Source organism: Zosterops lateralis, assembly GCF_965231275.1.
Source record: "Zosterops lateralis genome assembly, chromosome: 15".
In the NCBI taxonomy this organism is placed as follows: Eukaryota; Metazoa; Chordata; class Aves; order Passeriformes; family Zosteropidae; genus Zosterops; species Zosterops lateralis.
Window position 1 is genome coordinate 1826065 of NC_139775.1, and position 27287 is coordinate 1853351.

A 27287-nucleotide genomic window follows, 5' to 3' on the forward strand; every position below is an offset into this window, starting at 1 on the left:
GTTGAGTCACTTCCAGCTTTTTTCACCTGGGTATCATCTGACATTCTGTGCCATGTCTGTTGGCAAGCCTGAGTTCAGCCTGCGGGCAGCTGACATGGAGCACTTGTATTATGGCTGGTGGTGAGGAAGCTGCTGCTCTGACATTGTGATGTTTCAGGTGCTTACAAATGAGTTCCTGCAATACTGCTGCAGTAACTCAAGATGTTATCTCCTTCCTGGTCTGCTGACCCTCATTGCCAAAAATTTGTCACCTGCCCCGAGAAAGCTGGCGGCAGAAAACCTCTGCTCGCACTTCAGCTGCTCCAGTGCAAACTCAGCTTCCCTCTGTAAGTCGAGGTCTGGGACTGAGACTCAGGTGCTGAACATTGAAAAGCTCAAGTGTGTTTGGGAGTTTTTGGGAGAGAAGATCATCATGTGTTGAGAGTTTTTGGGAGAGAAGATCAGAAGAGACATTAGTGATTGCTTAAACCACACAGCAAGTGTGTATATCTCAATTTTAAATTATTTATGTAAGTATTAATGTAATAAAAGAAGAAAGCTGCATATATGTTTGCTAAGTGAGGCAGTAGGTCAATTAGCATTAAGATGCTACATGTTTTTAAACTTGGTTTCACATGTGTTTAAGGGGAAATTCAGTAATTTATGAGAGAGGATCCCTGGGGATATTTTACAGTTTTCTATGTCTGGGAAAGTCATAAAATATAATTGGAGAACATAGCAGAAATGATGGAACTTTTTCTTCGTCATACTCTCTTATGAACTGGCAGCTACATGGTGAATATTTGGGGGTGTAGGATGATAAATCTGATGATGCTCTAGTTGAATTGGCAGAGTAAGCATCCATGCTGTTTCAGAAAGAATCTCTCCACAGGGCTGTAATAGCTTGATGCCTTCCTCTTCAGTAAGTCATTTTTGTCAAGTTAAAGGCCAAAATTCAAACTGGCTTGTTGTCAAGGACACTAAGCACAGCAGGCAAAAATCCCCAAGGCTACCCAATTCCCAGCATAGATAGATAAAGCTGGCAGAGCCTGCTTTACTCGTCTTCCCCTCCCCCGGAAAAATCCTCTTCCCTGGTTTTTTTTTTTTTTTTTTTTTGAGGATATGGGCACTATTCCGCATACTAATACAATTTAGCAGAAAGTATTTGAATGGAAGGTTTGTTCATCTGTTTGTGGCTAAAACAATCCATTATTGTTTGGGAGTAATGGAAAAATAGTGCACAGTGCCTGCAGTGAGCTCTCGGTGCTGCAGGCAGCCGTTCCAGCTGTGCTCACCTCGCCACAGCTGGAGGGAATTGTCCTTGGCACAGCGGCGGCCCCGGTGAGCGCCGGCCCCGCGCCTCGGCCCTCGTGGGATGGAGCAGCTCGGATGGGTTAAGCTCATAATCCTAAACCGTAAGAAACGATGGAAAATCCTGTGGAATTGGACTTTGTACCAGCTTCCCATTTTACAATTGGGGTCCTGGTTCCTGGGGCTGTACAGCAGTTCAGGAATGAAGGGCAGTGTTAAACCACGCTGTCGACTTCAAGGATTGTTGGCCACTGCTCTGCCTGTGGTACTCCAGGAGTGCTGAGTGTCCCTGAATGTCCTCACCAATGTGCAGTTTTAACCATGGTTGGGTTTTTTTGAATGGTGGATATTTATTTCCCAACTCATTATGAAGAAGGTCTGCTGAAGAAAATAAAATTTGTTTCTTTTTTTCCATAGGTAGCCCGCTATTATCCTTCTCTTGCAGTTTTTGCTGTCATACGTAACCAGTAGCAGGAAAAGAAATATTTTTGATTCAGTCTTTTTTCCTCAAGTTGATGAGATCTTTGTAGATACATTTCATTATTTGGAGTAAAATGGCATTTCTGGATGAGTGAATTAGGAAAAATAGCGTTTTCCTTGACCTTTTAATATGTTTACAGTTTTGTCTTCCTTAAATATCTGCCCATTTCCTCTCATAATTAGACTAAAATAAAATGATTATGTATTTATCAATTTAAAGTTTCCATACCTTGTTTATGTCACAAAGTAGCAAATTAAATTTGCATGTGTTAAATTCTAGGCTTCAAATTTATCTCCCTGATGTTTCCAGGACAATATTAAAAGCTCTCCTTTTTATTTTTTTCCTGAAAATAAAGGTTAAAGCGCTGCAGACAGTTGCCTTTCTCAGTTATACTGGAAAATAATTTATTTATTTTGGCAACTCGTCACATCAGTCCGGACTTTCTTTTTTCATGGCCCTGACCTTTCTTCTTTGCATGCCAGATTTGGTCTGTGTTGCACCCCCAGAGCCAACCGGACATTGCAGCAGCAAATTCAATCTCTGTGGTCAGTGTTTTCACATTCTTTAGTACATGGGGTGTATGACCTGAAAAGTTTGTTGGAAAGGAAACATCTTTAGAAATACATGTGCTCTGTTTTCCTGAAGAGCAAAAGGAAAAAAAAACCTAAAAGTCCAGACCAAAAATGAACTGAGTGTATGGATTGTACTGTTACTTTAACAGGATTTTTTTGACTACACAAGTGCAGAATTTAGAAAAATGAAGAATTTCAATTTGATTCAGACTTGCTGTGATTGATGCATTTCCCAGGGAATCCTGGTTCTTTGTCTTTGCAGCTGATGTGTTTTGGTTCCTTTCCCATATGCAGACATTTTTATAAGTGTATGGGAACTTCTCTTTAACTCAGAATTAAAATATCACATTTTACAAGTGCAAGTCTAATTAGCAGATACCTCGTTGTTGCTCCTTTAATGTTAATGGGAAGAGAATCCATTACATTTGGTAAACTTTGGGTTTGCAGTTGAGTGGGTGAGCGGAAGCTAAAAGTCTGATGTCAGCCTTTGAAAGAGAAATTGGGTGAATTTTCTGAGCTCTTGAAGTAATACTTACTTCAGTGCTTTATATTCCAAGGAATTCCAAGCAGTGTCTCTCATCTCTCTTTCTTAAAAACATCTGCAGACAGGTAATGGCCACATTAAGTACTGCAGTGGGCACGTTCATATCTCATGTGTCTGTAAATACCCTACTGAGCAGATCAGAGAGAGCAGAAATGGCTTAGTGAAAAAAAAAATAATGCCTGAAATGCTGTGGCTTTTGGAATTGGCAGGGAATTGCTGTGTATCTAATTTTTCATCTCCCAGCTATCTCTTATGTAAAGCTTTTTTTATGCTGTGATCGGCTGATGCATTTAACCCACTCCTGAAATTGTTTTTAACCAGAGCAAAAATACTTCTGCTGAGGTCCCCCTTGCACAGATGAGTGGTGGAATAAGGTGAGATGAGGTTAAAAGGCAGAAGTGAAGTTAGGGAAGCCAGAAGGTGCCAGAGAATGGTTCAGCTGTGAAACAGCATGGTCCATCAGCCTCTGAATGTTCTGGAGTCAAGAAGGGCATCAGTACTGAACTCAGGCTTTAATGACTTTATACAACTTGGTAATTGTGTGATATAACCAAGTTCTGTGATGTAACCACGCTCAGATTTAAATCTCTGTATCTTATCCCAGAGATCCCATCATTCATTCAATAATCCAACATTAAATTTGCCTCTGGAAAAGCCCAGGGCGTAGGAATAAATGTCTGGCTCTTTTTAAGAGCGACTTCTTCATACTGGGCAATAATTAACTAAAAATAGTACACTGTGTGTACAGCTAATGTCCCATAATAGGAGCACCTACATCTTTTATTCCTTCTTTCCAAGAATTTTAGCACATTTAGTGTTAATAGACTTCTTTCAAGATGTATTAATTAATGTGTCTGTGCTCATTTATCGAGCTCTGTGTGAGACAGCCCGACACTGGCCTGCAACCCCTGGATCTGCTGAGGGTAATGGAATCAGCTCCAGTACTTGTGCTGTACCAGTCCTAGAAGGAGATCTAGAGTGAGACTTTGGCAAACAGAAGAAACATGTAAATAGGTGCTTTTCTGTGTTGTGTTCTTTAGTTTAAAATTAAATACCTCCTTGGAGTTCCAGGTCTGTCTGGTAACAGGATAAATAACACTTCAGTATAACCCAGCAGCTTGGCTTGGACTTCCAGTCACAGTCATTTCTTTTATATATTTTTTTTATTATTATTTGTGCAATCACAGAAGTAATTTGACTTGCTACAAATAATGTTTTGATAAGCTTCAATAGAAATTAGCAAACCAGCCGTCAAATGGGATTTACAAAAAGTTGCTTGGGAAAATGTGTTCTAAGTAGTCTGCAATTCAAGGCATTTCCTTTGCAGGATGCTTATCAAGTCTGCATGTGCTACTTCCAAATTGAACTAGAACGTAGATGAGAGCTATTTTTGATAGAAAGGGGGGCAAAAAAAAAGAAAATAAAGCCCAGTTGGAAAGTAGTAACAGTTTTTTTTCTCATTGCCTTAGGATGTAAATCCTGCAAGTGTGCAGAGAGAAAACAAACTTTGAAACAGCCGAGGAAAACAGATTTATCTGTGATGTTTGAGATGATGCTGGTAGTGTAAATGGGATTGAAATAGTCATTGTAGGAATGGTGAGTAAATACACCAGAAGCTTTTGGATAAACTGACTTCTCTTGCTGCTTCATGTGCCAAGTAAAGGCAAAATGTCCTGCTTGTTTCTGGGCTGTTCCTTCCCCAGGGAGGCTGTATCAGGAGGAGCAGCCGCTGGTTTTGAGGATTGTCGTGCTCCCAGATGCCAATGTAGAGCTCTTCTTTTATGCCCTGGATGTGGTTGCTGGCCTCTCTGAGCTATTGGAATTAAGATGTTGCAAGACAGAGGGGGAAATTATCCAGCAAATACTTCTGTGAGGATTTCTTGTAGATTATTCAGTTTTTCAGCCTTTTAGTGTTTCACAAATCAGCAGTGAAACCTGGAATGTGGAAGCTGTCTACACTTTTCAGGACAAAGTGCTGCCTTATTTGACCGTCAGGCTGATGGATAAACTTACAGGACAAGCTTAATCTTTTTTTCCAGACTGAAAAATTACCAGGCTGAAAAGGGATCTCACCTGTCATTCTCCTCTAACTACTTTTTGGCTTTTCATCTGACTTGAGTCAAATTTGATAAAGGCAGAGACATTAAGCATACCAGGGCTCAAGACTCATGGGGATGAGGAGCTTGGGAGAGCAAATCCACCCTCCCGTGGTCTGGCAGAGTGGTCCTGGTCCCAGCCCTGTGTACAGGAGATGTGGAATGAGCAAGATGGGAAAGTGAGAGAGGAGCTCTGAGGTAGGAAGGAGAGGGAAATACTTGAATTAAGGCCCACACACTGATAGGTAAACCAGAATTCATGAACTGCAGTGAGAGTGTTTGGGGGTTTTGTTGGCTTTTCCCCCCCGCCCCCCCCCCAAAAAAATTTAACATTCTCTGAGGCAAACACCCAGATGGCTTTATCAAGCACCTGTAATAACACTCCCTATATGTTTGTTTGGATTTAGGGGTTTTGTTTTGCCTTTTCACCCAGCTGAAAGTGTGCCTTAATTCCTCACACAGAGCTTCAGCTGCGCCCTGCGAGCACGTCGCTTCCAGCACCAGCCGCTGCATCAACCTCCTACTGGCATTTTTTAATTAAAAGAACAGCACTATCACTTCAAATTAGTGCCACATAGCTTATTGGAGTAAGGAGTGAAATGGTGTTTAAAGGTTTTTCTCTCGTGGAAATTCTTTATTAAAATTTGCTCTCTTTTGGGTTTATCAGTAGTTTGTCATTCAGTGCTTGGACAATATCTGATTCTGAGGTGTGCAAGTCCTCTCAGTGATATGAATGCAAATAAAAGGTTGGCCTTTAATATCTCGACTATTTGATAAACAAGAAGCACCTTCTTCATAAAAACAAAGCAACCAACATTATATTATTTTATGATTCCCACAAGAACGAGTGTCAGCCTGTTTTTCAAGAGTGCATGCCCTGTGTGGAAAAGGTAGTGAAGAAATATATATTTCTAGGAGCTTCTGTGCCATGAACTGTGAAGAGCTGTTTTTGTAATCCTGTTCAGTGAAATTGTTAGGCCTCCGTTGTACTAAATTATTGTGAGAGCAAGGAATAGATCCAGAGGGAGGTAGCCCTAGTGAGAATTTTCCTCATACAGCATTTCATTTTGTCTGGAATATTAGCACTGTTAACCATCCATGCGAAATGTAATGTATTCAATCTATTTAATCAATTTAAAGTGGAAAGCAAGTGTCTTAGGCTTTGAGTGAACCAGCTGTCCTCATACACTGAGTTTTCTAGATATTAAGTTCTGGGCTTTGGATGTGTTAATATAGTAGTTTGGTGATGAACTTTTTGTTTAAGAGAACTTTCTTCATATTTTTTTTGCAGGATGCTGCAACTGACTGGTATCACTTGCATAAAATCCTTTGTCTGGATATGCATTAAGGTTGTATAGGAAGAGGCATCGTATTTTTTCCTTCAAGCTCCAGTTTATTTATGTAATACCTTTGATCAAGGTATCTCAGAGCAGTAGTGGGATTGTAATTTATTGATGTAATGGACACTGACATTTTGTACAAGGAAAATGGCAAACTGGTGCTGTTGATAGGCAAAGTGATGAATGTATAATGTTGAAAGAATTGTGACCAAACGTCCTGGTTGAAGTAATGCACTAAAACATTTCCACCCAGATCCCAGTCTTTGTGACTGCAGATTCACTTGGGATTTCAAAGAGAGGTTCCTTTAAAGAGTAGATTGCAAGTTGTTAATAAAAGTTGCCCATGGGAGGAAGGTCCACATATATTGTAGTTAAGCCACTATTGAGAAACTGATTTTGCAATGAAAATGTTTATTTGTTTTGAAAGAAAAATCTGTGCTAGAATGCTATGCATGCTCTACTTATCTGTTTTCATTCTAAACTCTATTTTTATTTTGCTCTCTGCAGCCAGTCTGTAACTAAAACATTCCTAGCGTCCTTTGGCTGGAGATTCAGTCAAGGACTTTTTTATCCTGCTTTCAAGAAGATGATTGCAGTCTTTCTTGAAGCCTCTCCAAAGGAAATTTCCTTCTTTAGTGGATAAGGTGACAAGGAGGGAAGTCACTGCTTATGGTCCAAAGGATTAGTGACATCCTCTTGTTGTTATCATGTCCTGCCACGCTGAATTGGACAGCAAATGGAAATATTTTAGCACAGCTACAATGGCACACAATGAGAGTTGGAGCCACTCAGTGATGTTAATTCTGCTTGAGTTCACCCAGCTCACGAGCTGGCTGTTAGCAGAATAATGTGGATAAATGTTTTGTGGGCTCAGAGGAGAGGGGCTATGTCCATGTCCGTGGGCAACAGACCTCCCTCCCCACCTCCCCATCCAATCGAAGGGTATTTGCCATCACAGATTGGATTTTCTTGCTCAACCAGGGATTGGCTCTGACCAGTGTATTTGTTTTGTTGTTCATCCCTGGTGACTGTCAGTAGCACTTGGCTGAATAAACAGAGACTATTGATCAAATTTGAAGTCATTAGCTTGGCAGTTTAAATAGATGCTGGCCTATATGATTAGAACAAGGGAGTAACTCATAGGCTGATACAGCTTTATTTGGAATAAAAGCCTTCTTGTCACAGAGTCCTGTTTGGTGCCATTCAGATCCCAGTTTTGTTCCTCCCTTAGGTCATGCAAGAATGAGACATTTTGCTTAAAATACCTAAATTGAAGAGGGTGGCTTTGCTTGTGTAAGAGAGCGATAACATGGATTATAACAGGGATCTGCTGAACTTCAGTACCAGTTGGAGATCAGGTTTGGAAGAAGGGGGTGCTGCTACCATGAGGTTACTGGTTAACCTCATCCAGCAAGGACTTGGTCTGGGAGGAATCCTGCTCCAGGCCCCCAGCTCTGAAGCAGCAGCAGTGTTTGATTGTCCATCTTGCTGCTCAGCTGAGAGACACAGGGCTGTGAGATCTGGGTGTTTACATCCAGACACCACTAGTGATTAATTACTTCTGAAGGAAATAGTTTCCTTTTAGTGGCTGTTGTGGTGCCATGTGCCCAACAGCCTTCTCCATCATTTGAACATTTTGGATGGAGCATTTTGCTGAGGGAGCTCTGGAGGATGGGCAGTGCTGTGTGAATGCTCCAGCACAGAGCAGAACTAATCTCCTTCCTGCCAGCCTGGTGCTCCTGAGTCACAGAGCTGCGTGTCCCTCGAGAGTGTGCACATTCAGCACCGGGGCACACTCGGATTGACCCACATTTCCTCGGGCACTGCAGCAGTCACGTGCAGCTCATTGCCAGGAAATCAGATGAGAACTGATGTAACTCACTTCATCCAGCCTTTACCTGGCCCGGGCCAAAGTGCTTGTAGGGATTTACCACTTGTGTGACTAATAGGTGATTAGGTGGGTTGGAGGGAGTGTGTCTGTGTGCTTCTTGTAGACAAGATTTATCCTGTAGAATTGGCAGCACCAAAAAAAGTCTCTTACGCATCATTCTCTCATTGTAGTTTTTAAATGGGATTGGTTATTAAGTCAGATTTTCTTCCTCTACGTAAAAGCTTTCATACTAATTCCTTGGAAAGTTTGTTACTTAGGGATGTTTTCCCTGTGACAGCTGGACAAATGTCCTGTAGAGGAAAACAATGATTCAGTCCTAGAGTAATAAAAGAACAAAAGTAGGTAAATGAATGATAAAAATTTGGCTTCACAAAGCTATTAATACCTCTGTAATTGCGGTCTCTTTTTGAAACAAGCCTCGTTTCTGTCCCATTCTCCTTCGCCTCTGCCACAGCTTCCTTATTCTTGCACATCCGCTTGCAGTCCCCCTCCTTCCCCAGTGCCACCACTGTCACCTCCCCACGTCCCTCCCCGGGTTCAGCAGGGCTGGCACAAGGCCCAGGCTAATAAGCCCAGACAAGCTGATTCCCTGGAAGGTGTCCAGGTGGCTGCTCACCTTTTAGCATCAGTGCCCTCCACAAACACAGGTGTTTGGGGCTGCCTCGGGTTTTTCGTTTGTAAACAAGGAGAGATGGAGCTGAGTGCTCTGAACAAATGAGAAAATAGACATAAAGACAGTGGAGAGCGATTTGTAGCCTCTTGGGCGGATGTTGGAAGAGATTATAACAGGCTGAACAATCACAAAGCAAGCTATTGAAGATTGAAAAGAACTTCCAGGAGTTAAAAACAATATTGTAAAACAGCTAATGTACCTCATTCAAAATGAGAAAGGATGCCAAGAATTTAATTTGGGTGAACACAGTTTTTCTTGTCTCTTCCTGTTTTTAAACTTTGCACCTTTATTTTAGCTTTTGTATGGGAAATTAAAGTAATTGTTTCACTTTGTAGCTTGGCAATTAATCAGCCTGAATTATCTTTTAAAATTCTACCTGGATGGTCAAGGTGTCATTTTTCCCATTTTTTTGCACACATCTCTTGAATCATCTGGAATCTGACGGATATAAGTTGAATATGGAATGGTAATGAAGACAAAAATAGATGTGTGCAAGAGCTGGTAACAAGGAAACCATCAAGAAGAGAAGTCAGTGGAATGTTTAATTCTGTCTAGTGTGGGCAGTTTTCCCTCTAAGACATTAAAAGCATTTATACCTCAGTACTAAGATCCAAGTTAGGATCAAGACTTCATTTATTATGGGCCATTAGGCTCTGCCACTTCTTTCCAGCACCAACTCCATCTTGATGATCCATATGTTTGTTATCCTCAGGTTGATAACGACAGCCCAGGGAGCTCTGGGAAGAAAGAAGTACTTGGGAATGAATTCCAGCTGGTTCCGTTTTTGGCTGGCCACTCTCTAAGTAGCCTAGAACAAAATGAACTCATGGCTCTGGGCTTTTGTGCTCCCTTAACTCTTCACTGGATGTGGACTTTCACTGCCCTGATTTTTAAGTCAGCACTTGCTCTGGGTCAGTTCAGAAAGAGCTGCTCCATCTCATGTGTTTGTTACCATCCTACCTCAAAGCAAACAGCGGGTCTGAGAATAAGGAAGGCAAAAGCTGTAAGAGCACGAAAAAGTTTCTTTGGCAGCAAGGCCCATGGCTTTGAAAAGCTTTACATGACAAGACTTGAGGCTTTTTATGTTTCTATCCAAACATGCCAAAAAAGCACTCGGCATACCTCAGTTAAAATCCAAACATGGAAAACCCCAAGATGTGCTGGAAATCAGGGAAAGTTTCTGAGGCATTTGTTAACCTGAGGTATGTGCTGGTAAAGCAGTAATATGGTGCTGATGCCTTACTTGAAAGAAAGAATGCTTCTCATTTACTTGCAAAAAAATTGGAGGTGTTGACTGTGCCTCTTGAAAAGTTGTCCAGTACCTGCTGGAATTTGTCCTGCTAGCAGTTTACTGAAGTTAGCAGTGCCAGAAGAGGTGCTTGGTAAGTGTTACTCTTTGCAATAGATTTTGAGCTACTGCTTGTTACAAGATTTCCAGTTATTAAAGAAATGGAAAATGAGTCTGTGTTATACTGAAGTCAGTTAGGCCCAGGGCAGTGTTTGGAGGTTTCTTCTTTCTGTGTATGTAGTAGCCTGTAGGCCAAATTTTCCTGTGGAATTTCTGTATTGAAAATTCTTCATTCAGTGTTTCAGTATGAATGAAGAAACCTGGATTCTCGAACACTGTGACCACAGTGGTCATCAGTGTTTTTGTACTTTTCTTTATGAACTTCTAAAAATTACTCCGGCAAAATTTGTTGGTTGTATTTTCAATGTTTTTAAAACGGGGATTTTTTCCCCCCTTCATTTTGCTGGAAGTTAACATCAGCAGCTTCCTGGGTCACTGAAGTGATTCCCTTGCCAGCTTCCTGCTCTTGGTTCACAAGGAAGCTTCAGTTTAACACTGAGCTGAGCAGTCCCGAGCCAAAGGTGTATATTGAGCACTAAGGCAGCGTTCCATGTGGATTGTTTAACTACAGCTCTTTTACTGATACATTTAAGCCACATGGGATGAACTAATAGTTTACGTAGTTTACAACTTACATGTAACTTAACGCCATTCATTTTTTGAATAATAATGTTCTTGCTTTTGAGCAATCTACTTAGCGCTTGATGAAAACCAGACATTAATTTTGTACTGTTTATTAAAATACCCCAATTGGAAACTTTTGTTCTTGTAAAGTTGATTTTATACCTTATTTAATTGCAGTAAGATATCAAAGAAGTCAAATACTGGTTTTGTCTGGAAAAACAAATCTCAGTTTTAAATTGAGATGGAAAATGTGTTAAATTATTTTTTTCCCTCCTTTACAATCATGCTTAACATTCAAACTACTTTGTTGAAATACTGACACTACCTGTATGTGAAGGAATGTAAATACCAGCCAGTCTTTGGAGATGCAAAACATATGTTTTATGTTTTAAACTGAGAAATCTGCTTCGTTTTAGCTTGGAAGTTGTAGACCTTTTGGTGTTCGACAAAAATTCAGTGTTTCTATTGAACTGTTGCTTGGCTGTATCTACTCAAACTTTGCCAAGATTTTCTGTACCAAGGTTTCTTCTTTCACAGGTTTCATGTGTTCTGCTGCAGCAGGTCAGACTCCTTTCTGCTTTCTGCATAACAAGCAGCTATTCCGAGAAGAGACAATATTTATATATTGACCCGGAGATAGTCCTGGCTTAGAAAGTACAAAAGTCGTGTGTTGTGTTCCTGACATTTCAAAAGCGTTTTGCTCCGTGGACAGGACCCCAAGGCTGGGTCTGGTTTAATTGGTGTGAGTGCTTGTGCATTCTACTAATCGTAGTGCTCAGTTAAGTACCCGCAAATGTGTTGCTTCTGGTTTAGGTCTCCCGTTCTGCATTTTCTCCTCCGTTATAAAGCAGCAGAAAGCAGTTGTGCAGGTTTTCCTTACGGAGTTAGGAAATGAAGAGCTTGTAAAAGCTCAAAGTCCATTAATTGGATGGGGTTTTGTGGGGGGAAAAAGCTGCTGTTAGTACAGAAACATACTTGTAACTTGAGTCTCACAAACTGCTTATAAAACGTGCAGTTGTAGTAGTGGTCTGGGTAGCCCTGGAGAGAATATCTGGGAAGAAGAAATTTCTGTGTTTTGTAATGGATGTAATATTTATTGGAAAAGCCTTTTATGTACTGAATTAGTAAGCAAATGATCAGCTGCACAGGAGAGTCCTTCTAGGCTTCTTTTTGGTAATGAAAATAAGGCGTTGAAGGCTTTATACCTTGAACTTATGAAAGTGGAGATCAGAGACACCTTAAATGAAACACACCTCCCTGAAATGCTGACTGAGCACAGGCACCGTTCTCCGCTACAGGAGTGTCAACTATTTCATACCTAATATATGCCTCAACAGTGTCTAAAGCATTCAGGGTTTATTTTCTGTATTTGATTTTTAATTTACTGTTGTTCGCCTCACATTTTCCAGAGAAACAAGTTCCTATATCTGAGCATTTGGACAGGATTTCTATTAAGGATCTTTTGTTACTAGGACTCTGGGATTAGGGCTGGGTTTGAGCTCAATCCCCAGCTCTGCCTGGGACCTGCTGTGAGCAATGTTGGGATGAGAGCAGGGTCCCATTACGTGCTGACATTTTTAGGTATTTGAAAAAGTTGCTTTGAAACCTCTGTGGTGTTAAAAGTACAAAATATTTTTGGCAATCTTAGTAAAATTCAGTTTGGAATCTGAGTTATGAGTGCATGTGGGTGGAGGAACATGTTTTTCATGCTTTAGGAATTTTTTTCCAGATGCTTTTGCAATGCTTGGGTAACTGTAAAAGCAAAGTATTGAATTTTCAGCATGGATTTATTCCTTAGTTTTAATGCAATTTGAGAGAATTGAGCCACATAGTTTCCTGGTGTGTTTTTAGCTTTATTTTGGTGATGATGTCACACAGCTCACGTTGTGTCTGATCCAAAGTGTGAGCACAAAAATGTGCAAGGTGTGCAGATAAGTCTGTCTGGATAGACACCACTTGCTTGGAAATATGAATTATTCAATGCAAGTACACGTGGTTGGAGATGCAAAAGACTGAATAAGGGAAGAACTCCAGAGCTGTGTTGATCCCAGTAACTGTAACTTGCACAGTGAAGTGTGGAGTAAACGAAAAGTTCGTTTCATATTTCCGGCAGGATTTTTTGCATTGAAATTGTTTTGTTTAGCTCTCAGCTAAGAGATTGTATTTGCCCTGAGAACAGCATATTATTCTGTGTGGAATTTTAACAGCAGTTCCTGAGGTTTCTACAGATATTACTGTATCTTACTAGTGTATGTATACCGAAGCTGATGCTGTAGCTGAAGCCTGGGTGTATCCTTTGTTTTCAGGGAATCAGGAGACTGTTTGGGGACACTTTAACAAAGCAAAAACTTGACTGAATTTGGAAAATCTCTCCTTAGAAAATTATTGTCCCACTTGGCTGTGATCCTAGGAGATGTGTTGGTGGGGGTGGAGGACTGAGTTTTAGAAACCATACAGTGGGTATAAATTACATTATGTTCTCTTAACATATTTCCTGGTAAGGCTGTGTAATTGATGGGGTGTTCTTGGGAATGGCTGTAAAATGGTGACAGCAATAACTGGCTGAGCTCTTAAATTCCAGTTCTCACCGAAACCGGTTGTGCTGTGGACATGTTTGGAGACAGTCAGCAAAGAGAAAGTGGAAGGGATGTGAGGGAAGACAGAGCTTCAAGGGCATCTTGGTGACAGAGGAAGTGTCACCAGTTAGGGTCTCACTCTTACCCCAGCATCTCTGGCTGTATTTCCTACATCTGAGAAACCACTGCAGGGCCAAGAGGAACAAGTAGCTGTTGGTAGTGAAAAGCAGTCTGCGAAAGGTTTGCCCTAAAAAATAACTTTCAAAAGAAGAAGCACCCATGGGAAGTACAATTTGAGTGGCACATGGGAGAGATAAACCCCATGGGCAGGTTCTGCTTTCAGAGCTGAGAGTGTATCTGGAAGACTCGAGCATTTGGGGGATACTTGGGGTTTATGTCTGTCTAGGAAATGGGGAACTGTGTGGAGGGTATGACAAGGCTCTTGGCCTGGATCACAGGGAGGCATTGCAAAGTCATAAGAAAACCGAGGCAATAGCTGGGATTTAATGGAAGATTTAATCTGAGAGGTAACCTTTATCTCAGGTATTTGTTAGGGGTGAACAGACGGGGAAGAAGAGAGAGAAAAGTTGGTATGAGGAATAATTGATAAGCTTATTCCCACATCTGATTTGTGCCTTTCTGAGATTCTGTACATCAGAATTAATTCAGCTTCCTATTGATCTCCCTTTTTTATTCCTGCAAAGTTCTTCAGCTGATTCTATAACTCTTCAGTGTTTCTACAAGTTTTCCATCTCAGTCAGTTAATTTTTAAACTCGCTTTACTGGTCTCGTGCTGCGCACAGTCTCAGTTAACAGGGAATTTAATGAGTCTTGTTCTTCCAATAGTCCTGTGCTGGGTTTTTCAATGATTTATATCACTGAGGGCTAGGTCGGCCCTTGCTGGTTGTATGCAAAAACTTATTGTTGGAGAATTTTTCAGTTTGAGTAATTCTTAGGAATGGAGATGGAGCTCTTGTGTTTTGTCAATCTGGTTTTGTTTGCAGTAGGAGAACTGCCTCTCATTCGTGACCGGTTTCTTCTCAGGTAGGATGGAATTTTTATTCCTGGCTAAGTAGATACTTTAATGACATGTTAATGGACTAATAAAAATGGCTTTTTCTGGGTGTGTGGTTTTTTGAAGATCTCTTCAAAGTTGTCTAGTGTTTGCAACTGGCTACACAAAGCCAAGTTCCAGCCCACGAGGAGATCATGCCTTGAAAAGAGGCTTTGATTTTTACTGCAGCCTACACAAAAGGGCCACAAAAAGGGTTCATGTATCAACTCCAGTGACTCTTTGAGAATTGAGGGTTTTATAATGAAGCTTTGCTTTAATCTGGTAGTCAAGGTCTGGTTTAGCACAGAGTTCAAGCAGAGCCTTCCAGTGTCAGGGCATGAATGCAGGGCCTGAAGTCGGAGGGATCTCGGGGGTTTTTGGTTGGATTGTGTCTCAGATTGCAAATCTCATTGGCACCACAATGCTGAGATCGTTAGTGAAGGCCACTCAGGGTGCATGTCAGGATGAAATTAGTTCCATACAGCTAATTGGCTTATTTGGCAAATGTAAGGGAAGGCTGTGGGTTTGTTTATCTCTCTGTGCTCGCAGGCGCTGCAGTGGTTCGGGTTCGGTTACTGAGAAGTTAAAGCAGTCTGGATTTGTGCATTTCAGTCTCCAGCAGACAGAGAGAAAGACCAAAAGTATTCCTAAAGCAAACAAAAAATGACTAGAATAGAAACCTTGGCCTTTGTGGTGACAATTTAAAGAGCAATTTGTGACTAAAGTGGTGTATTTCAGTTCAGTGATGTGGCCGGCCCTAGAGAAACTGCATTTTTACACTTCAGCCATCTTTCCTTTCCCATAAAACCATTTTTTGTACCCCACCACATATAAATTATTGTCATCCTTAAAAAAACCAGACATGTAAAACCTTCACAGGTTGTCTGGTAGTAGAAATAAAGGAGACCTTATCTGCAGTGAAGTCTCATTTTAGGTTATGTGCAGAGCACACAGCTGTAAGCAGAGTCATTCCTCAGGGCAGTTCAGAAGGGGTGGCTTGTGGTATTCAGAGTATTTTCCACGAAATCCATGAGACTGTTTGGATGAGACGTGATTTCACATGACAGATTCAGCAAAGATTTTAATTGTGGGCCATGAGCTTTGGGGTGTTGGAGCAGCATGTGGTGAATAGCTGATGTTTGCTTTTTTCTCCTTTTTTGGAGGAGGCTTTTTTCCACTTCATGTACATTATTTTTGCCATGCAGCCTTCCCAAAACTGTTTTTCAGAATGGTGGGATTTCTGCTGTGGAAACAGGCTGTGAGCTGGTATATACAGGGAGGGGACTGTCCTGCTGGGGCGCCTCCAACACAGGGTACCAAGCTCACAAATCAAAACCTATGCAGACTTTGAAGCATTAGCAGAGTTATTTCCATTACTTGGATGCCTCAGATTTGACCTGCTTTGCAGCCTTTTTCATTTTCCAGTTGTGTGCAGTAACTTTAGTTTCATTTTATGTCGAGATCTTTATTACTTTCTATTCCAAAGCCTCATTGTTCTTCTTTGCTTCTATCTTAGAACAAACCTACCAGCCTGTGATGCTTGTAATGATTATGCTACATATCTCTATGATTAAAGATGGTCTATACAGAAGGAATTATTAAGTGTAGTCCTTTCTATGCCATCAGCCTGCTGGCCTCTCTTTATCTTCTGTCACAAAGTAAAACGAATGTATCCTGGAATCTGGCTGCCTGTTTGTACAAGCATAAATAATTAACCTGGAATATCCAAGGGAAGGCCAGAGGTGGCTGAAAGGGGCTATTTGCCACCATGGTTCACTGTGGCCTCCCCCACCCACCTTTCCTAAGGAAGATGTGGACATACTGCTGGTTTGTCTTGTCTTGTCTCCAAAATTAACTTGGATACTAAATTGAAGGCCGCGGTTAGCTCAGATCATATCTACATGTAAAGGTCCTTTATTTGAGCATGGAGGCTCTTACCTTTAACTTGCAAAGTGTGAGTGAATGCAGTCCCAGGTGCACATTTGCCTGCTGTTTTGCATTGGTACAGGCTGGGCCTATGGAATATTTTCATCACTTGCCTTATTTACTTTACTCTTTCCCCCCAGGAAACTGTTGTTTGTACACTGTGCAGCTGGAAACACTTGTAACATCTTAGCAGTGTGCAATGGGATGGGGTGTGTTGGGAGTTGGACTCTGTGATCCTTGTGAGTCCCTTCCAAACTGAGACATTCTGTGGTGTTTGGGAATAAATCTGGTGCTGATACAGAGTCAGGCTCTGTTTACTTGGGAATGTTTGAAATGGTTCCTCTCCCAGACTGTTTTTCTGTGCCTCCCTGCAAGTGCTGCCCTTGCTGCAGGATGGTGTCTGGGGGTGAATTAGCAGCTTTCTGATGCAATTTTCAGCTGGGTTGTTCAGACACTGGTGCCACTCCGTGCTCTCCTCACTAAACCCGTCCTGCTCCTGCAGTACCTCCTGAACCACAGCAGATGATTCATTTCTGTTTGGAGGCAGGGTGGACAACCAGGGCCTGGCAGAGGAACCTCTCAGCTCACTCAAGTTACATCCCCAGGGTGAATGCTGACTTTGTCTAAGGCTCGTCCTTTCTTCACCTCCTGCCAAATATGCTTTCACACTAGCATTTCACCCAGCTGGCTAATTTGGCCTTTGAAATTATCTCAATAATGTCAGGTACTTAAAAAAACATTCCCATCCCTTTATAAATATTATAATCCAGATGTACAGACATTGTTTTGGTGTTGTTTGGGATCCGTTGTATTAAAAAAATAAGTTCTTCAGAGCTGTGCGGCAATCCTGAGCGGAGCATAAACAAATCCTGTGTCAGGCTGAAACAAGTTGGTTGACTTTGAGGAGGCAGAATGTAAATACCCAAGTCAGGAGAATTAGTACCTTTTGAAATTTTGCAACAAATGCAGGGAAATCACTCCTGCTGATGAGCCCAGAACCTTTCTTGTTTAAAAGAAAGAAAAACTAAAAGAAAAAACACTTTGGAAAATGGGCAGAGAGGGGATTTGGGCATGGCCTGGGCAAAGAGCTTAGGGTCTGTCTCATTCTCCTAAACCCCCTCTGAACCAGGGATAAAATGAATCACTTTTTAAGCCTTTGTAGCTAAACCTCTCCAAGTCCATGAGTTTGGAAGTAGCAGCCCTGAGGTCCTCTCCTGTTGGACCATGTGTTTAAGAAGGAACTGTGGCACAGTCCCGGCTTTGCACAGCAGGGAGGGGCTGTCTGCTCTGCTGCTGGCATGGTTTCACATCCAAGTCTCCTGTTGCTGACCTTTGCCACCTATTTTTTTTTTTTTACTGGAATTTAGAAATCTGTGGCTTTTAAGTGATACAGCTCTTGCAAATATTTTTTGCTCTAGTGGGTTTAACATGCAAATAGTGGAAGAAAGCCAATGGTCCATCTCGGGCAGCCTGATTCTGGAGATTGCTCCATAAAGGTTTATTTCAGCTATTAGCTTTTGTGCCAATATTTTTCTTACAAGAAAGAGTAATAATTTTTGCAATCGAAAATTGAGGGTTTCACAGGCTGTGAGTGGAAAATTGGCAGCTGTGCTCATCTACTGTAGACTGAAAGGCTGGGGCAGAGGGAAAAGAGTTAAATGAAATATATAATTCTTCAATAATAGCTTTAGAAATTTATGCTGCTATTTTGAAAGAACACCTGAAATATAGAATAAAGGTAATAATTATATGGACAGACCATATGCAGAAAGTTACAGATGTCATCCTTCTCCAGCTCAATAAATTATTCTTGGAACTGGGGATGGTAAAGTAGGGTTATTTGATTTTAAAAATCTCACAGGAACTTCAGAATTCCTTTTGCTGGTACTAGCATGCTCAGTTTCTGGTTTTACTTGTACTTAGTCTTTCTTTCTTGAGTAGTTTTTCCTCTGAAACACTCGCAACAGGAAAAGGAAATTAAAGGTTGTTTTGTTGTGCTTCCACTGAGCAGTGGATGGTGATTCTCTAATCCTGTGCTGTTTCAAATTGAATTGCCATAGTCCTGCACATTTCTCTTTTTGGTCAGTTGTTTAAAAAAAAAATACAAGAGAAGCGTTCTCTGATTATACAGTTTGCCAGTGTAAGAAATAAGTAATTTTTAATCCATTCTAAAAATACTTTTCTGGTGTGGCTGCTTTAATTATTACTGTGAGGGAGGATTTGTGTATTTTTTTTCCATGAGCTTCTGGGTTAAATACTGGATTTCTTTGGTCTGTTTGCTTGACATGTGAGGTGAGGCAGTTTTTTCTCTGCTGCCTGTGTTATGTAGGGAATACTTCTCTGGAACTGAGAGGTGGAATTCTAGTAGAAGCATATAAAAACAAATAAATAAAATATTTGTTCCTCTGCACCTTCCCTTTCCCCAGTGTAGAATTGCAGTGAGACTGAGGGTAAGTCAGGAAGAAGGGGAGATGGAGATGAGAAGGGGAAATGGTCCATACCTGGGGAATTGGCCATTGATTATCGTCTGAGCCTTCATTCTCATGCTGAAAGATTTCTTTTTTTCCCACTGGGGAAAGAGACTCCCTCAGCAGTAATTAGGTCTTTTATAGTTACCTTCCTTTCTTGGATCTTAGTTTGAGATAAGTTAGAGCTCTAATATTTTCCTCTTTGGCTTTGGAGTTGTTTTTCTTGGCCTGTTAGAAGAGTTTAATGGATACTAGACAACTTGGATTGCTGAGATCCTACTGAGCAGTCCTTATGGAAAAGCAAAATTAGACTTGTAGCTGGTAATAGACCTGGTAGAAATGGAGATTGATGTGAGTTTCCTGAACTAATTTTTTCTTAAACTGCTGTGCTGGTGAATTGGAGAGCGGGAAACAATGTCTCATTTGCAGTCCTTTCAAATGAAAACATATTGATGCAGATTTTTTTTTCAGTATATTTATTTCTCTCCTGAGTGAGGCCCTGTCATACTTATCCCCAAACCTTTGTGTATTTACAGATTGCTTCTGCTGCTGCAGAATTCCTGCCATGCTTTGTTTCACCAGGTATCCACACTTTGTGTGGTTGCACTGCATTTGATGGGACTTGGTGAAGAGTCCCTTCCAGGAATCCCAGAACTGTTCTTTGTTCAGAAAATGTTTAGCCCTTGTTCTAAAATGGATGGATTCTGAAACAACAAAAGGAATCTGATTTAGCATTTGTGTAAACATGAAGTAAAGAAAATTAGGAGGTTTTAATGCAAAGGGATGTTCATTAAATCTTCTCCGTGTTATAACAATAGAATTAAAGCAGCAAATATAAAGCCAAATTTATATGTAAATATTCCAATCCCAGATAAAGAAAACAATGGTCACATTTAATATTTAGGTGTTTTTTTTCTGAATTATGATCAGGTATTATTTTAGCTGATCTGATTACCAGAAAAGTTTTTTTTCATGGTTTTAAGATTTCTTTATCTGCTTTTTTGTTTTGCAGTATTATGTGCCAAGAATCTCGCAAAGAAAGATTTCTTCAGTAAGTATGTCCTAATTGTGTACCTTTCTGCTCTGGATTAATCAGATTTATTTGGAGATGGTGCGTTACTGTGGAGGCTCATCTGTGTGTGTCAGTTGCACTGCATTACTACAGGAGTACACATTACTCTGGGTTGTAGATTGTGTGGACTTCAGGGTTGGAAACACTGAGGGCTCACAAATTCCAGATGACTGATGGAACCACAGGCAGGCTGCTGCTCACAGCTCTGTGCTGAGGGCTACCAAGAGCATCCACCTCAAACACAGGATTTACTAAAATACTTCTAGGATAATGACAACTTTCCTTTCTGGAGGGGGAGCTTCTAATGGCGTTGTCTTGGAAACAGCAAAACAAAGGACTGTGTTTAACAGCAGCTTTTCCTTTCCACAGGACTTCCTGACCCGTTTGCTAAAATAGTTGTGGATGGGTCAGGGCAGTGCCATTCCACTGACACTGTGAAGAACACGTTGGACCCCAAATGGAACCAGCATTACGATCTGTGAGTTGGTCATAAGTGAACAGTGTTCCAGAGATGCGTCCAGTGAAAAAAACAGGGCAGGGTTGGCACTGCTACTTCATTGTACCTTAGCAAGAGGTACACATTTCATAGGATCTCAGAACAATTTGTTTGGAAAGGACCTTAAAGATCATCCAGTTCCAACCCTCTGCCATGAGGAGGGACACCTTCCACTAGATAAGGTTGCTCCCAACCTGGCCTTGGACACTTCCAGGGATGGAGGAGCCTCAGTTTCTCTGTGCCAGGGCCTCCCCACCCTCCCAGGGAGGAATTTCTTCCCAATATCCCATCTAACCCTGCCCTCTCAGGGACTGATTTTTTTTTCAAGAAGAAAATTCTTGTTAATAAAGGTGTGGTACTTTGCTTTTAGGTGTTTGAATTTGGAGATATTTGTGTGGCAGGTATACAGCACAAGGGCTTAGTGAGCTCTCCTGGAGCAGTGCCATCCATCTTTTCCAGAAAATTGTCCTTGTTGGAATGATTTATTTTCTTCAAATTATTAGAACCATAAATTCTGAAGCTTTGTACGTTAATCGACTTGTTGTTTAGCTTTTAATGAAGCTGGCTGTAGTTAAATTCATGCTGCAGCAATATCAATTTCCCATGCTGTGTGAAATCACTGTGCAGTAATTCATTAATAACAGCATTTTGGGCATAAGCACTTGTGTATTTGTAATAAAGAGGCATGACCGATGTACTAAAATGTGTCAGAATTTGTACCAATTACAGCATCAGTTCTGGAGGGTAAAAAGAGGTTATTATTTCTAAAATTCCTCTTTTAATATGTATCTTCCTAGATACGTTGGGAAAACAGATTCCATAACCATCAGTGTATGGAACCATAAAAAAATCCATAAGAAACAGGGAGCTGGCTTCCTGGGGTGCGTCCGACTTCTCTCCAATGCCATCAGCAGGCTGAAAGATACTGGATGTAAGAGCAATTCCTCCCTGGTGTGACCAAGAACCCTCCATCCCTTGTACTTGAGTAGTGGATAGAGTTCCCACCCAGCCCTTCCCAGGGTTGATTTTTCCCAATTCTCCTTTGCAGACCAGCGTTTGGATCTATGCAAACTCAACCCCACAGACACCGATGCTGTCCGAGGCCAAATAGTGGGTAAGAATGATCCCAGCTAAATTCCATCTGCTTGGTAAATATCCATAGGGAAAAAAACTCCTCTAGTCACTACTTCTGTGCCTGTTCTGTGCTGTTTCTTCTTATTTTAGTGGGATTAAATTACATAACCTGAAAATTTTCATTACACTCCTATGCAGGAGTTTATTTCCTCTCAGTTGATGATGGGAAACAACATTAAAAACAGGGAATGCATCTGGCAAGGCTTCAACTGCATCTCTGGAAGGGTGAATGTCACTGTGAAATGATGCATTTGGACAGGCAGAGGGGATCTTAGGTGTTAAAAAAGGATCTGGAGGAGTTAAAAGACATTTTACAAGTTGCTGGTTTGATACCTTTGACTCATGCAAGCCATTTCAAAATTCCAACAAGGCCATGCTGATTTTACAGCAAAATTACCCCACGTTTTACTGCCCCCACCCAACCCCAGCTTTTCAGTGATATATAAATACATTTGGCAAACTCCAAATTCTCACCCTAAGATGACATCTAGTGGTGAGCAAATTTTTTCCAGCTTCCCTTTCTGCATCCTCATGAAACCCTGATGTGGAACCTGACATCTTTTGATATTTACAGAAATAAACTCAAGTTTTGAGGGGATGACCCTCTAGTTTCTCTTCTGCTTTTTAAAAAATTACTAATACTTTAAGAGAACAGAAGGAATTTTGGTAAGTGATGTGTTCTTGTGTGTAGAATAGGAATTTCCTTAATATTTTACCTATTAATGATACATAATTAATATTATGTATAAATGTGGAATTTTTTTTTGTTTTTGCTGTTTTTAAGAATGCAGGTGTTTTTTTTTTAATTGACCTGAGTTTGTGTTTTCTTCTTTCAGTCAGTTTACAGACACGGGACAGGATAGGCACAGGAGGTTCTGTAGTAGATTGCAGAGGGCTTTTGGAGAATGAAGGGTAAGGATTATTTTCTTCACACTTAATTAGAAAAATGGTTTATGTGTGGAAAGATTGTAACTAACATTAGAAACTTAAGTATCAGTGTGACTACTATATTTTTTGAGAATGTGTATCAGACAGGAAGGTCATCAGGCTAAACTCGGTAAGACTATATTTTTTTTTTGTTACCAGTGCTGAGGAATTTGGGTATAAAAACATTAAGAAAATGGCACCTCTTGGGTTAAAAGTTGCAGCACTTGAAACTGTGGGGGAGAGAGAGAAACAGTTATTTCTGCATTCACTTCTTGTGTGATGGAAACTCTTGAAGTTTCCCCATTTTCAGAACGGTTTATGAAGACTCGGGGCCAGGGCGGCCGCTGAGCTGCTTCATGGAGGAGCCAGCGCCGTACACGGACACGACAGGAGCGGCGGGAGGAGGCGGCTGCCGCTTCCTGGAGTCCCCCAGCCAGGACCAGAGGCTCCAGGCACAGAGACTCCGCACCCCCGAGGTCAGAGCCCACGTGCAGACACCTCAGAACAGGCCCCACGGCCACCAGTCACCTGAGCTACCTGAAGGCTACGGTGAGTGTCCCACGGCTGGGAAACCGAAAGGGGTTTGGTTTATCCAAAGATGGCGCCAAAAATTTCTCCCCGTCGAGGTGTTTTGCCTGTTGGAACAAGAGGCGTCCACGTGCATCTCTTTCTGCGTTTTGGAAAAGGAAATAAGTGCAGATGGGAGTTTGAGATTGGCTAATTAGCAGTTGGCTATGCCAGGATACACTGAGGGGTTGATGGTAAATTAAACATGAGGTTGTGGTATGATGCTGTTACAGAAAATTCACTGCTAATCTTGGCTGTGTATCTAGGGAGAACGAATGTAAAGAGCTCTTTAAACTAGAGCAGTAATGCTATTTTTTCCTTCCCTCTTGGCATGTTGTGTAGGTTTGAGCCCACATTTGAGAAAAGATCAGGAAAATATATAAAAGCAACAAAGAAACCAATAGTACAGAAGATTAGGGAGGATGAGATTAAGGGGAATTTAAAAATTCAGAAAAGAGCACACCAAATCTTGGAGTAAAGAAATCTGGTTTGGGGGTTTGGATTGTCTCAGAATCTAACAATAAAAATACAAACTAAAACATGCTGGTGCATGGATCTGTGAGTTTCAACAGAATGTTGAAATGTGTAGTCAGAGTAAATTTGTCAAGGACAAAACAGTCCATGCTGCAAGAGATCAGTATGATGGCTCCAGTACTTTCTCCTAGGAGGAAAATATTCAAATGTCTTTAAATTGTTTATTTGGATTTTTTTTTAAAGATTTGTAATTTAGAACAATCTTCCTTTTTTACAGAGCAAAGAACAACAGTACAGGGACAGGTTTATTTTTTGCACACACAGACTGGAGTGAGCACGTGGCACGACCCAAGGATACCAAGGTATGTATTTATAGTTAAAAGTCAGAGGGCTTTGGTGGGTATTTGTGTGGCAGGATGTTGGATTTATAATAGCAAAAATCTATGAAATGGCTTGTCTGAATTTAAAGGGAGAACTCCCAGCAGAGGAATAGTTGGGGATGTTTCTGGTTAGCTTTTCATCAAACATTAGGGATTGCTCTTTTTGAAAGAAAGAATTACTTATTTGTGAATCATGTAAAACAAAAAGCAAAAAAATATGTAGCCCTTCAGGAACTCCTGTTTGACAAATTCTTCTTAAAATGTTTTTGGTGAAGCTACAAATTTCTGCATCTTACCCACTTTTTTTTTTGTATGAAAACAGTTTGGACTGCAAATTGAAGAAAAAACTGACTTCTTTCTTAAAATAATTGTTCCTTGAGTATTCAGCTTCTAGCTTTTGTTTTATTAGTGCTCACTTTTGTATTACTGAAGGAGAGATTACTTGTTATATTTAAACTTGAAAAAGTTTGAGGTTTTTTATACTTTAGGCCAGTGATTTGCAGCTAGAAAATTTGAATCCTTCACATGATTAACTTAGTAAAGCCTCTTTAAACCTTAACCTGCAGTTAATCCAGGTCTTTGTGAGTAAGGTCTGGTGCTCTTCCTGAGTAGCTCAGAATCTGAGCTGTTTCATGGGCCACCTGCACACCAGATTCAAGAGTGAAGTTTGTAACTCTCAGCTGCTGCACTGCCTGGATAATAGAGGAATGTGGTACAGGATATTAGAAAAATGATATAAAGTAGTGCAGGCAAAAGGGGTGATAAAAGCTCAGTGTATGGAAGGAAATGAAAAATAAAGCAGAGAGAGAGAGAGAAAATAGCTGATTTTAGATTAGCTGGTATTGTTGGAAGAAGAAATGACAGTGGTTGTTCATTTGTGTCAGTCATGTCAGGCTTGTGTGCCCAAAGCCTTCTTCAAGTGGTGCTGGTCACCCCGATGAAAGGTGCTGCCCCTCTCCCCAGATCCTTGAGCCAGGGTTTAAGGAGCAGCTATGGAATTGGACACAGCAGTGTTTTGAGTCACAGGTCATACCTATTTTAATTTAAGGTGATTTTTGTGCTACCAGCTTGTGGTGCAAAAACCTAACCTTGGCATGAGGCAGAGGTGTAGGTTAGAACTTGCTGTAATCAGATCTCTGCAGGACTTTCAGATGCACAGCTGATCACAGCAAATGGTCCCAACCATAATCTCCTTAAAGAGGCCTAACAAGGGCTTGTCTGTCTGCCTGTGTGTCCCCTTGGTTTATACTCACTGTGACACTAAGGCACCTTCAGTGTACAAAGCATTTCTACTTTCCTAAAGCTTCTCAATTGGCTCATTTATACAGATGTTGCATGGTTAGATTTAGGTGAGGAATTGCATAGAGTGGTGTCTTCAACCCTGCATCCATGCTAGCTGTCTAAAGAATACTTTACTGAACAATAAGTTTTCTGCCTAAAAATAATATTCAGGTTTCCTTCCTTCCTTTTCTTGCCACTCTTGGTGTTTTCCTCAGTTAGGTGGCTGGAGCCTTAGGTATTTTCAATCTTTTAGGTGTAAATGAATTCTATGTATTGAATTCAGATACTGCCTGGAAGTGAGTGACTGCCTTTAGTAGCACTTTGAGTGATACCTGAAATTTATCCAGAATGAAAGGGGTGAGTGAGTGTATTGCTATAGCCTTACTCTCAGTGGTTTTTCAGTCAAATAGTCAGGATTCTAACCTTAACTTAATTGAAGAAGTGATTTTAATTTTTTTTAAGTGATCTTAGTACTTGGTTGCTTAACTTCAGATGTGCATTAACATTGTGTTTGTTTTTCACTTTAGAGACCTTAACAGTGTGAATTGTGATGAACTGGGACCCTTGCCTCCAGGCTGGGAAGTCAGAAGTACAGTTTCAGGAAGAATATATTTTGTAGATCATAACAACAGAACCACACAATTCACAGATCCACGACTACATCACATCATGAAGTAAGAGCTTTTCCTGATAAGTAGTTCCTGTCAGGTCAGGGAGTCATGAGGAGCTGAAACCCTGAATGATAACTGGGGACCAGATGCAGCCAGTGCTGTAGTCAGGGTCCAAGCATTGGTTCTCAGTGATGGTTTTATCTATGTTTTTTGCTGAGACTCTTCAGAAGAGTTTTTACTCTGCTGTGCACAGTTCTGGGTTTGCTGGGGTGTAGGGTAGAGAGTCTGCCAGGGGTTCCCCAGCAGTCAGCTCATGTCTCTCTGGAGGAGCAGTTCTAGCTCTGTGCTGGCTGTTCTGGATCTGAACTAACTTCCTGCTCCCTTGAGCTCCAGACAATGGGAATATAAAGCCAGCTGGAGTCTGGTCAGTGGGTGCTGTGCACAGCCAGTTTGGGTTTAGCAGGATTTAGTCAGCTCAAGCTCTGCATCATGGAAAGGCAGCTGAGCTGTTGTGGAACTGACCCTAGAAGCAGCCTAGCAGTGCTGCTTGTGCCCAAGACATACTTTTTCCTGTGCTTGTAGCCAGCTGGGGAATCTCTGTATCTAAAAAATAATTGCTCTACAACCCAAATAAAGCACCGATGGATAAGGCCACTTGAGTGTATGAAGTTGCAACTGTTTGGGACAAGTGTATCTTTCTCTCTTAACAACGATAGATGCAGTATTTTTACTGTCAGGAATCTCCAGGCTCATTTTGCAGGGAGCTGGAATAAAATCACTTGCAATTGTTAGACAGTTCCTTTATAAAGCTGTTGTTTGTTCCATTAGAGATCTCTTTCCATGTTGCACTCTTCAAAGTTCTCTCTGTGTGGGAGAATACCACACAAACTTTATACTGCTCAGTCAGCAATCAGTGATCATGCTCCAGAGCTTTCCCAGTGCTTTGCCATATAAAAACAGTTCAAAAATGCTGAAGCTCTTTAAATATCTGTGTTCCTTACATTCCTGAATTTAGTGTAATGATGGTACAGAAGTATCCAGCTGAATACACATTTCACTCCATGCTTCTCTTAGAGAAGCTTAATAATTTCTTCCATCATTGTTTTACATATTCTTTATTGTTATGTGTCCAGAATAAATATTGTCTTTTTCTTCTCCAAGCCATCAATGCCAGCTAAAAGAGCCCAGCCAGCAGCCTCTACCAGCTCCAAATGAGGGATCATTGGAAGAGGGTGAGGAGTTGCCTGCACAGAGATATGAAAGAGACTTGGTACAAAAGTTGAAAGTTCTTAGACATGAGCTCTCTCTTCAGCAACCCCAGGCTGGTCACTGTCGTATTGAAGTATCCAGAGAGGAAATATTTGAGGTATTTGATAGATATTTTTTCACTACTAACAGCAGCTTTTGTCACTGAAGAGTTAAGTAAAATTGATTAGTGCTTATAACAACTTGGCTTCACAAG

The 27287-nt window shown here is 41.0% G+C and overlaps 1 protein-coding gene across 4 annotated transcripts in view; it reads left to right on the forward strand.

Moving 5' to 3' along the window:
* The window catches only part of SMURF1 (SMAD specific E3 ubiquitin protein ligase 1), a 41241-nt gene that overhangs the window by 6154 nt on the left and 7800 nt on the right, over positions 1–27287 (forward strand). For 2 of the 4 annotated variants that reach the window (XM_083872388.1, XM_083872389.1), the window contains exons 2-10: positions 19896–19934; positions 20325–20433; positions 21249–21382; positions 21500–21565; positions 22422–22497; positions 22808–23061; positions 23831–23915; positions 25742–25888; positions 26987–27191. In XM_083872388.1, the coding sequence (XP_083728514.1) occupies positions 19896–19934; positions 20325–20433; positions 21249–21382; positions 21500–21565; positions 22422–22497; positions 22808–23061; positions 23831–23915; positions 25742–25888; positions 26987–27191 (1115 nt within the window). The remainder of the gene's footprint in view (positions 1–19895; positions 19935–20324; positions 20434–21248; positions 21383–21499; positions 21566–22421; positions 22498–22807; positions 23062–23830; positions 23916–25741; positions 25889–26986; positions 27192–27287) is intronic. The other 2 variants (XM_083872390.1, XM_083872391.1) reach the window with 1 other exon arrangement.